The following is a 14,160-nucleotide window of genomic DNA, read 5'->3' on the forward strand; positions in this document are numbered from 1 at the left end:
CCCGCCATTTTTTTAATTTCTGTTTCCACGAAATTCTTCATTAAAATTTACGAAGATCGGAGAGAACTCGATAACGATATCGTTATCTTAAATATGACATTAGTAAGAGTGTTGATGGTAAAAATTTATAAATATAAGAAACTTTGCAGATTCAGTGTCATTTCTACTTCAATTGCGTGTTTGCCTAATTTAGTCGGCCATTGGATAGTTTTTATTTATAAGCTTACTCTCTCTCTCGCTATCGCTATCTCTCTCCCTGTCCCTGTCCCTCTCCCTCCTTCCATCCAGCGAAAATAGACGCATTTCAGCAAAACACAAGAAATCAGGTGTCCTCCTTCACGATTAATCCAGACTTTAGGGTTTCAAAACCTCCGACTTCCATTGCTTTCGAGCTTTCCTCTCTCTCTCTCTCTCTCTCTCTCTCTCTCTCTCCTGGATTTCCTAGTTCAAAATCCTTCACTTTACTTCTACCGCACTAAGAATTTTGAACTTCGAAATTTTAGGGCTTCTTTGTTCTTCTCTTATCCGTCATCTCATTTCCTTTTTGGAACGTGGCCCTTGATTTTGTTTCTTTTATTTGGATCCGTTAATGGACGCTCGAGATTCATCTTCTTCGGCCACCCCGAATCGGGATGGGTCCTCATCGGCTATTGAGGACGATGGTGCTGTACCCGTCACTGCAGCTCTCGCCAAGGAAGCTGCATCGCTATTCCAATCGGGGAAGTATGCTGGGTGTGTAGAGGTTTTGAACCAGTTGTTGCAGAAGAAAGAAGACGATCCTAAGGTTCGATTTATGATGCTTAATCTAATTTTGTTGAGTATTTGTACTTGCTGTTGAAGCGATTTAATCTATTCTACGATTTCGTCAGTTCTTTGTGTGCATGTGAAGATTTGGTTTAGACTTTTAATTCTATGATAGTGAAATGTTGAACTCAGAAATAATTTGGGGTGTTTTTTCTTTCTTCTTTTTCCCCCCAGCTTAGCGAATGTCAAGATTTGAATTATTCAAGGATTACATGCTAGAATCACATGCAATTTCATTGCATCAGTTTGCTACACATAGGCTAATTCTGAAAGAACATGCAAGTTGGTGGTGATTTCCAGTGAATGTTATCATTTTCAATGGGTTTTATGATAATTAGATGGAATTTAGGTTCAGGTGCAAGTGTTTCTGTTCGTACATTATTTCATTTCTGTTTATCATTGGTCGCTTTGAAGACATTCTTCTAGTCATAAAATTGTTAACTAAACCTCTGACGTGAAGGTGACATGCGTCCAATAGACTTTCCCCAGCAACTGATGGCCCGGAAAATATTTAGGTTTTTAGCAGCTTAATTAACAAGCAACGGTGATCAACGTCATCAAAGGTCCCATAAGCATTTAAGATTGGTTTTACAAAATACGTGACCACTGTATTATCTGCCCATAATCATTCTCATCCCCAGATCCAGTACTTACAATTTCCGGAGCTTTTCATTTTAAAAGCATGAAGACAAATTCCGGGAGGGAGATAATATAATAATGACCCTGCCAAGTGACAATGGTTATGTGAATTTTGTTGTTTTTGTTAGTCTGACCAGTGACCATTCAATAAAACTGCGATCACATTTCACTTTGTAAAAAAAATTGTTGTTTATGGATTTTTGTCAGGTGCTTCATAATATCGCCATTTCTGAATACTTGAGGGATGGTTGTTCCAATCCAAAGAAGTTGCTTGAAGTATTAAACAATGTCAAGGTATGCCCTTAGACTAAAGTAATTCACCATTGGTACTTTGTGTCCCCGTGTAAACTGCTACAATAAATTGATGTTCCTTGTAATATTTTACTATTTTCCTAACCTTGTTTATCTCCTCAATCCATTGCCTAGCTTAATTGAACTTTGAACATTTAATTTTTGTAGCTATCTTTTAATTCATTGATTTGGCATAAGTTTCATAATATATTTTTCATATTTTTGGATGTCTTGTACAAAGGTAATCAAAATTTCATTCTTAATTGATGATATTACAAACCTTTTCATTAATTAAGGAATCTCTTTCTTGTTTGTTTCGTCATTGTAAAATTTTTCTTTTATTTTTTCTATAATGTAAATTCTAAACTTTTTACAGCACGTCTTACAATTCAAGCAGAAAACTATGAAGGAAAGATAATACATGCCTTGTCTAAAATCTAGTTTAGTGGAGACCATATTAAATGTTTTTCATGTTTTATCATGCGACTAAAAATTCAATTTCAAGGATTTGAACTTACATAATTAATAATTGAAGGACTCAGCTTTGAGTGAAACTTGATTTTTATTTAATAATAGATCTGAGTTGAGAGGGGGAAATGTAGCTTTCTTGGCTTTATTTTATCTTTTTGTTCTTTTAATAATGAGAAACATAGATGATCAAATATTCACAAAAAAAAAAAAAAAAAAAAAAAACAGCCTAATGAGGACACCCAAGCCTAAGTTGAGAGGTCAAAAGAAAAAAAAAAAAAGCCTCCAATCTAAATTAATGAGAAAGCACCATGTATTACAAAAAGAATGGTGTAAGGCACTCCATGTAGAGAAAATAAACTGTACATTTTCATGAAAAAAAAAAATAATAATTTGAGGAATTCTTATGTGATAACAATCTGCTACTCCTTTCTTTCAATAATGCCCAAAAGCGAGATCTTCAGGCATTAGTCCACAAAATATTGGCTTTCTCCTTAAACCATCTGCCGGAAAGCAACTCTTAAAGGCCATCAACTATGTTTTTGGGGGTTGCCTAGCCAGATTGAAAGTATTTAGGATGAAGCACTGCCCCCTTATATGCAAACCAACAATGGAGGAAAAGGAGGTTACTAGATTCAGAATTCTAGCTGCAAAGGAAGCAAATAATGGGAGAAAGAGTCAATTTTGGATGTCTTCTAGGCACCCTATCTAAGGTATCCAAGCTGCTATGTGCTAGAGACCAAATGAATATTTTTTCCTTTTTTGGTCTATTCCCGACCCAAATTAGCTTGAATCTGATGGAGTTAAGCAGTGCTTCCAAAAAGTAAATTAGAAGCTGATTTACTGGAGAACAGCCCCTAAGCCTATGGAGTCCAGAAAATTTGATTGTCTTCATTTGGCCTTTTTCATTCTTCGATTGTTCGGCCTCTTTCCTTCTAGGATTCTTCTAAGAGAGTTAGCGACTTCTAGACTTGACATGTAGAAGAAGTGGATAGGATTATCGTGATTGTATGCTGGCATGACAGCTTTGTGTTCACTAGTAGGATGCATGTATTGAAGTCCTTAATTTCTAAGGTTTTGTGATAAGTGCCGGATTTTGTGGCATACTAGTTTCACGGTTGTCCTTTGGAGTCTTGTTTCTCTTTAGGCATTATCTGCCCAAGATTTTTGTAATTACCCACTAATTTGGATTACTTTGGATTGGAACCCCTTATTGCCAAAAGACAAGTATTTCTTGAGTGCTTATTCTTTCCTTTTCCATTTTAATGAATAAAAAAGAAAAATCCTTCCCTATGCTATATGAATCATTGCGAGTAAGAACTATTTTGTGAATTAGAACTTTATTACACTTAGTTTATCCCCTTTGTGTTTGGGGTTGATAGATTGTGATCCTTTATTGTACTAAATATGGCAACCTGGATTATTTTTGGTCTTCTCTTCGCTTGCATTTCACTTCTCCCCTTAATCTCTTTTCTCTTCTTTGATTTGTTTCACATCAATTAGTATAAGGAAATTGGTAATCATTCCACAACTTGCAAACCCCTAGTGCATACGTAATTGTTTTCTGGGGTATTCTTCCTTGATAATATAGAGTATATGTGTTATCGGTGACTATATTCTAGAAATGCTAAAATGGATAACCTAGGGTCCGGGGATGATATTTTTTCTGCATTTAGATGTTGGTGACAACAACATCCTTATTTCTTCACTTACAATTTTGCCCCAAAGGAGGTCCCACTGGCTTTAATCATCTTATTATTTGTTGATAACCTCTTTATTACTCTCTCTTAAAATCCCTGACTATAACTAGGTAGACTATGAGATTCTTTCTGGATGATTTGGAAAGAAAGCTTGTTAGTATAATGGTTTGTGATTCCCCTTCTCATGGAGTAATTTCAATTTTTTTTTGAAGGAATAGGGGGAACCTTGAGGGTGAAAGGTCTTGTGAGTTTTTTTTGTTTTGATTTGTAATTGTTGGAGTTCTTTCTTGCAATTACTATCGGTGGCTTATCTTTTTTTAATGAACCGGCACTTAGCAAAAAGAGGAAAAAGGAGAAAGAAAAAGAAGAAGAAGCCTCCTCTTTTGGCATAAATCAAGGGAACATTATAATTACGCAAATATTTGGACAAAGTACACCATTTGGAAGCAAAACAAGTAATTGAATCCAAACCTCATCCGAACTAAAGGAGGAAACCTGAAAATCTCTGTGGTTGCTTTCCAACTTAAGCTTCAAACAAAAACTATGATCACATTTTTCCATAGGACTTTAGCTTTGCCTTTGAAAATGTGACCATACAGAAGTTACACTAAAGCCAGCTTGCCAATAAATGGAAAACATCAGGAAGTGTGGATTGATTTAAACAGGAATCTCCAGCATTTAGTTTGAAGGTGACAATGAAGAAAATTTGTTTCGCAGCTTTGCAAGCATTCAGACACTTCGAGGAACTGTCCAAAAGAACTTTACCTTCTTTGGAACTTTTGCTTTTCAGATGACCCTTATTTCATGCATTTGAAGAGTGCGATTGCATATTTTTTCTACAATTGAGATTACATTCTTTTAGTAAGAGCTACATAGAGAGACTTGAGCTGAATTTTCCACTGCTTTCAACGGTCCATGTTTTAGAATCTGGCAAGTTATTTGGGTGAGGTTTTTGCAAGCAAAAGAATGAGGAAGTTCCATTAGTTGATTTCAGCTTCAATTTCTGCTGTAGAAAAGATCCCAATCGTCATACTTCTTTGACATGGGTAACTTTTGAGAGTTTGCCACCCTATGAAGCCTAGGAAAGATTTAAAAGAAAAAAAACTTATTAGTCGACAATTTATTTTTGATACTATAATCACTTCATTGTATAGTTCTTTGACTGACACTTTGAATAGGGAGAATGCCATAATACTCTCCCCACTCCCATTCACCTTTTTAGTATCTTTGGCCATTGCGTGATGATATACATATACTCATCTTTCTGCAAATTCTTTTGTATGTGGATGTGCTTGTTCAGAAGAAGAGTGAGAACCTAGCAATTTCATCTGGAGAACAAACAGATGCTCTTAACCCTGAAAATAAGAATACTTTGGGTAAAGGAAGTAATTTATCGGCTCACCAAACTGCTGCAAATAATGCCGATGTCATGTACATGGAAGAGTTCGATGCCTCCATTGCTACCGTAAACATTGTAAGTTCAATGTATCTTCTGGAAAAAAAAAAAAAAATCAATTATTGAGATGTGACAATTTTAAGACGTCTGATTACAGGCTATTGTATGGTTCAATCTTCATGAGTATGCAAAGGCGTTAGCAGTTCTTGAACCTTTATATCAAAATATTGAACCCATATATGAGGTACTGGAGTTTATTGATTATATTGGTGATGGGAATCCGCTTTTAATTGCTCTATTAATATGCAGACCACAGCTCTTCGTATTTGCTTTTTGCTGCTGGATGTTGGATTAGCCTCCCGTGATGCATCGTTGTCTGCAGTAAGTGGCTGTATTAGATTTTTGTTTATCGCTTGCAGACTTAAATTTTAGTAGTCTTGTAGTGGCTGATTTTTATATGTTGCTAATACTTGTTAACTTGTCTCATTATGTAGAAGAGTTACATGTTTTCAAGTTGATCGCTTTATCATTTCCTGTAATTAAATCTTAATTTCTTTACCAAACTGGCACTAAAAGTTATGAGCATCAGTTGTTTTATCCTTCTGCCCGGACAGTTGTACTACCTTCATTTCCGTGTAAGGTTAGATTCTTTGCAAGTTGAATTTAAATAAATTGAAAACAGTATAGTCCTCTACAATATCTTTCCTATTCATGTTAGAAAATGTCGTGCTCTCTCTATATTTTCTGGAATTTGTACCATCTGTTCTTGGCATGTGTTCTTACTCTGTTGTCTTTAATGGAACTGTTATCTGCCATCAAATGCGTGACGATATATTCAAAACAGTTTTCTCATGTATTTTTGTCAGGATGTTCTACTTTATCTGGAAAAAGCTTTTGGGGTTACCAATGCGATCCAGAGTGAAACTGGAAGTACAGGGGCACAACAATCCACAAATGTGGTTGCAAAATCTTCATCTGTTCCTAGCAATGCTTCTGCCTCCGAACCTTCTAATACAGATATAGCCGCAAGTGTCAATTCCTTGGAGAGTCCTCTATCAAGAACTTTGTCAGAGGAGACATTTGAGTATGAGTCCATGTTATCAACGTTGGATATTGGTGGACAGAATTTACCAGCACAGGCTGGTTTTTCATCCTCGAATGTTCTTTTAAAGACACCAGTTTATCGGTCTCTATCTACTGTTGATCTCAAGCTTAAACTGCAACTGTATAAGGTTCGCTTTCTTCTTCTCACTAGAAATTTAAAGCAAGCAAAGCGTGAAGCAAAGCATGCCATGAACATTGCTCGTGGGATAGATTCATCCATGGCTCTTCTCTTAAAGGCTGAACTTGAATATGCCCGTGGCAACCATCGTAAGGCCATGAAGCTACTACTGGCATCAGGTAATCGGACAGACATGGGGATTTCAAGTATGTTAAACAACAACCTTGGCTGCATATATAATCAACTGGGGAAGTATCATACATCTACTGTAGTCTTTTCCAAAGCTGTATCTAGTAGTTCGGCTCTTTGGAAGGATAGAAAACCAAAGACTGTTTCACAAGACAACTCTCTTCTTATCGTGTATAATTGTGGTGTTCAGTACTTGGCTTGTGGAAAACCACTTCTTGCTGCCCGATGCTTCCAAAAAGCCGGTTTGATTTTCTATAATCGCCCTCTGTTGTGGCTCCGACTTGCTGAATGCTGCTTAATGGCTTTAGAGATGGGGCTGCTAAAGGACAACCTTGCTGAATCCGATAGATCGGATCTCAAGGTTCATGTTGTTGGAAAGGGAAGATGGAGACAGCTTGTATTGGAGGATGGAATTTCGAAAAATGGATGTGCGTTTTCCTCTGGAAAAGAAGCTGGGCATTTCAGCAGCGAAGGACAACCTAAGCTGTCAATTTCTTTTGCACGGCAATGTCTCTCTAATGCTCTGTACTTGTTAAACCATTCGAAGACGAGCTTTTCAAATTCTGTCATGGCCTCTAATTCTTCCTTGGAGGAAAAAGATTCAAGTGAAGTGGCACCGTCAAGGAGAAATTATAAGAACTTACACTGTATTGATTCCAAAGCTTCCCTGGTAACTTCAGGCTCTAATCAGATAAGTTCAAATGGTGATGCGAAAGAACAGAAAGGTGCTTCATCAATTCAGGAACTTGTGCAAAACTCCCTCTCCTACTATGATGAGATTACTCGGAGAGAAAACCTGTTGATTAAGCAAGCACTTCTTGCTAACCTGGCTTATGTGGAGTTGAAACTGGGAAACCCATTGAGAGCCCTAACACTTGGAAGGTCTCTCTTGGAGCTTCCAGAAAGTTCTAAAGTTTATACATTCTTAGGCCACGTTTATGCTGCAGAGGCCCTTTGCTTGCTAAATAGACCAAAAGAAGCTGCCGAGCATTTACTATACTATTTATCTGATGGAACTAATTTCAAATTGCCATTCAATCAAGAGGACTGCGAGGTATGGCGAGTAGACGGGACTGCTGATCTTGAAGGGGCAAATGGAGGATCCACAACCGCTAATAGTTCATCTCAGGATGACCCTCACGGTATGAAGTTCCTCAGACCAGAGGAAGCACGGGCAGTCCTCTTTGCAAATTTTGCCACAGTTTCGGCTTTACAAGGGGAATTTAAACAGGCCCAAGAGTTTGTATCGGAAGCATTATCGATTATACCGAACAGTCCAGAAGCCAATATGACTGCAGTTTATGTCGATCTCGCGCTCGGTAAGTCTCAAGAAGTTATTGCCAAATTAAAACAGTGTAGTTGTGTAAGGTTCCTCCCCAGTGGATTGACAATGGAAAGATCTTCGTGATTGTTGTAACTGGTGGCTTTGTATTAATGTCCTGCCCTCACGTTAGTGCTAGTCAATGGGCTAGTCGGCTAGATAGTAATCTTTAGGAGGAACATATGATATATAGCTCACTTCAGAGAATAAAATTGATGTTCAATTTTTTTCTTTTCTTTTTAATTTTCATCCCTAGGGTTCATTAGTAGTTGTGTATCTGTTTTTTGGTTAGTGGAGATGCTATCCTATTGTTACATTGAACGTTGATAGAGTTTTTCTTGAGAAAGGAATTGGAAAGAAGTATTTTTCTCTCTCTCTCTCTCGCCTTCATAATTTTCCAGAGACAAGGTTCCCTATCTTGTTATTCTTGATGAATTCTGTCTTTGAGAATTTACAAAGGACGGTCAATCTTCTTTTATGCATTCATGAATGTGAGAATATAGTTTTGCTGTGTATCGAGAGCGAGAGCGGGAGAGATAGTAGTGTAAGGTAGGTGAGGGAGAGTGTGACAGCCCAAGTCTTTAGCTGATATTGTTTGATGTTTCCACACATTTATAAAAAATAAATGTTTCGTTCTCCTCTCCAACTGAACCGATGTGGGATCTCACAATCTACCTCCTTCGTGGCCCAGTATCCTTGTTGATATTCATTCTCTTCTCTAATCGATATGGGACCTCCCCAATCCACTCTCATTCGGGGCCCAGCGTCTTTGTTGGCACACTGCCTCTTGTTCACTCCCTTTAGGGCTCAGCCTCCTCGCTGGCATATCGCCTGGTGTATCACCTCGTGTCCACTCCCTTCGGACTCAGCCTCCATCGTCCAATGTCTAGGTTTGATATCATTTATGACAGCTTAAGCCCACCGTGTAGATATTGTCTCTTTTGGGCTTTCCCTTTCTAGTTTTCCCTCAAGATTTTTAAAATGCGTCTACTAAAAAGATGTTTTCACGCCTTTTCGTTCTCCTTTTCAACAGACGTGAGATCCATAGAGACGGACATGAGATGAAATGATACGAAAACACCACATATGGGGTTAGTCGGTCATGTGCTCTCTCATCTTACAACTTTTCATTTTGTAATAAACTAACTGACAAATCTCCTCCCATGTGGTTCATCCCTCATTGGTTTCTCCCAACTCCCATCCTTCCTTATCCCTAATACTTTCCTTCTTCCTCCATTTTCATTTTTTCTTTTTATTCCTTGCTACCCTCCACTCCACTTCAGCACACCATTATTCACAACTCCGTGTCTCTACCAAAATTGTGATAAATAGCTTCCAACTCTTCACTTCTATGCTCATTCTATATTTACTACACATCCTTCATTTTTTATTTATAAATTTCATACTTCCTTTAAAGTATTTGGTAACTTTTAGATATATATTCTTTGACCATTTATGAAATTAATTTTGGATTTAAACTATATTTTGATTATCTAATTATTTATTTTCTTTAATGCTGATATTGTGCTTTTCCGGCTAAAAAGGATGTTGTTTTGGTCATTTTTAGGGGGAAAAATAACTACCACACACAGTAAAACAATTTTAATGTTTATAAGAATTTGGTCAAACAAAAAGATAAAGGTTGTCAAATCAAAGGGACCAATAATATATCTTATAATAGTATCCTTATCTATGTCTTCTTTAGGAATGCAGGAGATGGGACTTCCTACCAAATAATAGTAATAATAATTCTTCTAATAATTTTAATCTTAAATTATAAAATAGTTAGAATTTAGTAACTTAGGATTCATTTTATAGTTTCATAAAACTTTCTTAAATATTAAAATTTTATCAAACCATAGAACTATTTATGAAATTTCAATTTCTAAAACCATAGAAATTAAAATTTAAACATTTTTCTAAAAAATTAAACGTATAAATACAATTTCCACCTATAATTTTTTTTTTTTTTTTTATCTACTTATATCTATATTTTCAACCACCAATCCAAAATTTGAAAGCTTGAAAAAAAAAATTGTAAATATTTATTTTATTTTTGAAATTTGACTAAAAATTTAATTTTTTTTTTTTTTTTTTTTAAAGAAAATGAAACTCATTGGAAAGGAATCTAAAATTCAGAAGTAAAATAAAAAAAAAATTAATAATTGAATAATTTGTTGTGGAAGAAAATGTTCTTCAATAACTCAAAACTTATTAAGATACACAAAGACAAACGGCTTTAAAGGAGGGAGGGTCCTTCAATACTTTACGTCTTAGTCAGTACGTTTTGGCATAGCCTCAGTGTCTTTCCATATGCAAACTGAAATTACCAAAAACCCCTTTCCTTTTCTCTCTTATTCTCTCTACACAGCAACGAAACCAAAGCTAAAAAAATGGTCTAAAATGGAAATTAAGTTATTGAAGTAAATGCAAAACGCCACCGTTTTCCCGACAGCCCCTCCCTTCCATCCTTTAAATTGAACACATTATTTATTAATGTCCTCAGATTTTATTAGGTCAAACACAAATTCTTTATTTAATAAATCTTTTAATTTAAATTTAACGAGAGAGAGAGAGAGAGAGATAACAACAACATAACAACAATTATCACAATTTAAAATTAAATTGTTTACAACATCGGCAATTCCATTACAGAAAATTAAAATTAAATCCAAAAATAAAAATAAAATAAAATAAAATAAAAAAGAGACAAAGATTCGCCTCGACATCCTCTCATGTCGACTCCATTTGGATACCATCAATCAGACCTGAAAAATAAAAAAAAAATAAAAAAATAACATATTGATTAATCAAGATAATAAGTCTCTCAACAAAATTAATTAGATTTTAATATAGTTTAAAGCATGATTTAAACATATAAATAGTAAATTATTGATTTAACCTAAGTTTTGAATTAAGAGGGGAAGATATGATTTAACCTGGTTTTTTGTTGTTCTAAAGGGAGCAAGTGTAGCCAGGGGGAGGGGTCTTCCCACAGCTGATAAGGAGCTGAAGGGCAATGGGAACATAGATGTTAAGGCTAAGAGCCTTAATTTTAAGGGTAGTGCAAAGGCAAACCGCCGCTTCCACCTCAGCCAGCCCTGAGAGTACTGGGCAGCATTCATTCACTGCAGGGTCTCCTAGCCCAATGTGCACCAGCCCGCCTAGAAGATCCACACATGCGCCCAATTTCAGAGTGTCAATTGGGCAGGTCTCTTTCCCTGAGGGGGGGCACGGCTTCGACGCCGGAGATGGCTTTGTGAGAACTGGAGGGACGGTGACTGGAGGAAGGGTAACGGGAGGGAGGGGTGGGAGGTCGACAGGCGGTTTGACGATGGGGGGGAGGGAAATTGGCGGTTTTACGACGGGAGGGAGGTCGATGGGCGGTTTTACGATGGGGGGGAGGGTGATAGGTGGAAGGCCAATGGGGCCTCCTTTAGGGGACTTGGAACCGGAGCCGGGTTTGCCCTTTTTGGGTGGCGGGTTGCCGCAGGCGCCGCAGCCCAAAATGGGAGTGGCGGTGGAGAGGAAAAGCATGCAAAGTAGGAAGAGGGAATAAATTTTTGAGGACTCCATTTTTTTTTTCTTTTTTTTTTTTTGGTTTATAATTTTTAAAATTTTTTTGGGCTGTGAGTTAAAATGAATGGGAAGGAAGGGTGGGGTTATATAGGAATAGTAAGGAAAAGAAGAAAACAAAAGAGCCCTAAAAACAAATCACGTGAACATGGGGCTATTGCCAACCATGATCTAAAGGACATCTTCCTAGTTGGCATTGGCACTTCCAATTTCATTACCTATCCACTTTTATCCATTTGTAAAATTCTATTCCATTCGCATAAATCGAAAATAAAATATCTATGGATTGTATTGTCTGTTTTTTACCAACGAAATGAATCTTTTTATCTACGAATCAACAACTAAACGAAAGGTTGATTCTTTGGAATCATTTCTTTCTTTAAATGAAAGGGTGAAGTAAGATTAGGAACATCTCATTTCTTTTGTTTGTGATAATATCTCAAATTCATTATTATGGATTATTCCTACAAAGGTCAAGTTGGTAATTTTTCTTGCCTCTCTCTCTCGGAAGATCGGAATAATAATCAAAATACCAAAACTAGGGTTAGTAATTTTCAACAAATTGAAAAAAAACAATCAGATTTTTTCTCCCATAATTCATCAAAGAAGAGATCAATCTATCGTGTGTGGTCCAACATCAGTTCGAGAGGGAAACAAAACATTTCTTATAAGGGTGTGGAAACCTCTCCTTAGTAGACACATTTTAAAAAAACTGTGAGCGACACGTAATGGGCCCAAAGTGAACAATATCTGCTAGCGGTGGGCTTGAGCGGTTAAAAATAGTATTAGAGCCAGACACCGAAAAGTGTGCCAGTGGAGGGTATGGGGCCCGCAAGGGAGATGAATTGAGATCTCACATAGGTCGAAGAGGGAAAACAAAACGTTTCTTATAAGGGTGTGAAAATCTCTCTCTAATAAACACGTTTTAAAACCATGAGGCTGATGACGATATGTAATGGACTATAACGATTACAAGTGGTATCAGAGCCAAGTTTCGAGCGGTGTGCTAGCGAAGACATTGAACCATGAAGGAGGTGGATTTTAAAGTCCAGAGAGAAACAAAACATTTCTTATAAGAGTCTAGAAACCACTCCCTACTATGAAGCCGAAGATAATACTTAACAGGTCAAAACAGACAACATCTGTTAGCGCTCGGATTAGACTATTAGATGTCTATAAGTTACTTCAACATTGTAGCACCCAAACATTATCTCGATCTATTTTCTCTACTCCTTCCGATTTTATCTTCTTAATAGAGATTAATGGGATCCTAATTCATTTCAATTATGAGAATAGAAACCCTCTATCCCTGCAATGATTAAGCAATGGGGTCCTCGATAATACAAATCTATGAACACTGCACATTTCAATAATAAAAAAAAAAAAAAAAAAACAAAATGATACTGAAAGTTGAACAATTGAGAGCGAATAATAAATAGAGTGTGGATTTTTGCGAAATAATTAAAAAGGTAGCAATTAATGTGAACCAGCTCATTCACGCCGATTCCTTCATAATTTTGCATGGGAATTTCTGAAGAACAATAATTGTTCAGCTCAAAGCTTAAACCGCTGATTCCAACGGCGTTTCTTGTAGTTCGCTATAGATGTAGGTAGGCAGGTAGCTAGCGTTTGTTGTGTCAATCTGTTTGCCCGTTTGCCTAATTGGAACACGAAAACAAAGAAGCGAGAGGGATTTGAGAGATAGCATACAGCTAGCAGGCATGTGGGGGTGCCCATGCATGGTAGCTACAACAACAGGTCACACCACAAAGATGTATATTACAACAACCAATGTCTCCACATATCTATAATATCCTTCATTTTTTACCTCAAATCCCGACGTCTTTAACGCTTCGTCTCGATACAAATGTCATTTTTATTTTCGTTAACTTACTACGTGGATGGAAAAGATTCCAATGAGTTGAATTATGTTCAATTTGTAATCGTCCAAACCCATCGAAGTTGGATTGTGAGATCTCACATTGGTTGGAGAGAAAAAACGAGTCATTCATTATAAGAGTATGAAAATCTCTCTATAGCATACGCGTTTTAAAACCATGAGGGGAAGCCTTTAAATGGAAAGTGCAAAGAAGACCATATTTGATAGTTTTAGGCTTGAGCTATTATACAATTAGATATTTATAGTTGGATCAAATCTTATAAATTATTTGACTATTATTGTATTGAGTAATAAATTATCACGTTTTGAAATAATAATTTATTGTATTAGGGTTTAGAGCTAAGTAAAAATAAGAGAAAACATGTAAACGACAAATGATAGACAGATCAAATTGAAACTTTTGAAATAATAGATACCAAATTGAACGACTCTATGGCGATGTATTGAAACTTTTGAAATAATAAATACCAAATTGAAGGCCTCTATGGCGATGCATTATTTTCATTTGTAAACCGAGCAAAAAAGAGTTGCATAAAGGAAGGACGGGAGAGGGAGAATGTAACAACTCAAACCCATCGCTAGCCGATATTGTCTGCTTTGACTAGTTACGTATCGCCGTCACCTTCACGATTTTAAAGCTTGCATGTTAGGGAG

The 14,160-nt window shown here is 36.6% G+C and overlaps 2 protein-coding genes across 4 annotated transcripts; one reads left to right on the forward strand and one right to left on the reverse strand.

Annotated features, from left to right (window-relative positions):
- The first annotated feature begins 208 nt into the window (after nucleotides 1–208).
- LOC111792818 (uncharacterized) lies at nucleotides 209–8,403 on the forward strand. Of its 3 annotated transcripts, XM_087123350.1 has the most exons (8): nucleotides 645–784; nucleotides 1,265–1,367; nucleotides 1,446–1,543; nucleotides 1,651–1,737; nucleotides 5,203–5,376; nucleotides 5,456–5,542; nucleotides 5,608–5,679; nucleotides 6,165–8,403. In XM_087123350.1, the coding sequence occupies exons 3-8, from the start codon at nucleotides 1,541–1,543 to the stop codon at nucleotides 8,115–8,117; spliced, it is 2,376 nt and encodes a 791-aa protein (XP_086979476.1). In that variant the 5' UTR covers nucleotides 645–784; nucleotides 1,265–1,367; nucleotides 1,446–1,540; the 3' UTR covers nucleotides 8,118–8,403. The 3 variants fall into 3 exon arrangements, with proteins under 3 accessions (XP_023530176.1, XP_086979476.1, XP_023530177.1); XM_023674409.2 differs by having other exon boundaries at nucleotides 1,265–1,543; XM_023674408.2 differs by lacking the exons at nucleotides 1,265–1,367; nucleotides 1,446–1,543 and having other exon boundaries at nucleotides 209–784.
- Nucleotides 8,404–10,625: 2,222 nt separating this feature from the next.
- Nucleotides 10,626–11,675, reverse strand: LOC111792108 (uncharacterized). The gene is made up of 2 exons (XM_023673443.2): nucleotides 10,970–11,675; nucleotides 10,626–10,798 (listed from the first exon to the last, which is right to left on the reverse strand). Exon 1 carries the CDS (start codon nucleotides 11,604–11,606, stop codon nucleotides 10,986–10,988), a length of 621 nt encoding a protein of 206 aa, XP_023529211.1. The 5' UTR covers nucleotides 11,607–11,675; the 3' UTR covers nucleotides 10,626–10,798; nucleotides 10,970–10,985.
- Nucleotides 11,676–14,160: the final 2,485 nt, after the last annotated feature.

This window comes from Cucurbita pepo, chromosome 4 (genome assembly GCF_057944985.1).
Source record: "Cucurbita pepo subsp. pepo isolate OVF chromosome 4, ASM5794498v1, whole genome shotgun sequence".
Lineage (NCBI taxonomy): Eukaryota > Viridiplantae > Streptophyta > Magnoliopsida > Cucurbitales > Cucurbitaceae > Cucurbita > Cucurbita pepo.

Bases quoted from the DNA above. Each gene is read 5' to 3' on its own strand.
- LOC111792818 (XM_023674408.2), top strand. From the start codon at position 590: ATGGACGCTCGAGATTCATCTTCTTCGGCCACCCCGAATCGGGATGGG. The intron at 785-1,650 runs GTTCGATTTATG...GATTTTTGTCAG, and splicing joins AGAAAGAAGACGATCCTAAG to GTGCTTCATAATATCGCCAT. The intron at 5,680-6,164 runs GTAAGTGGCTGT...TATTTTTGTCAG, and splicing joins GTGATGCATCGTTGTCTGCA to GATGTTCTACTTTATCTGGA.
- LOC111792108 (XM_023673443.2), bottom strand. From the start codon at position 11,606: ATGGAGTCCTCAAAAATTTATTCCCTCTTCCTACTTTGCATGCTTTTC.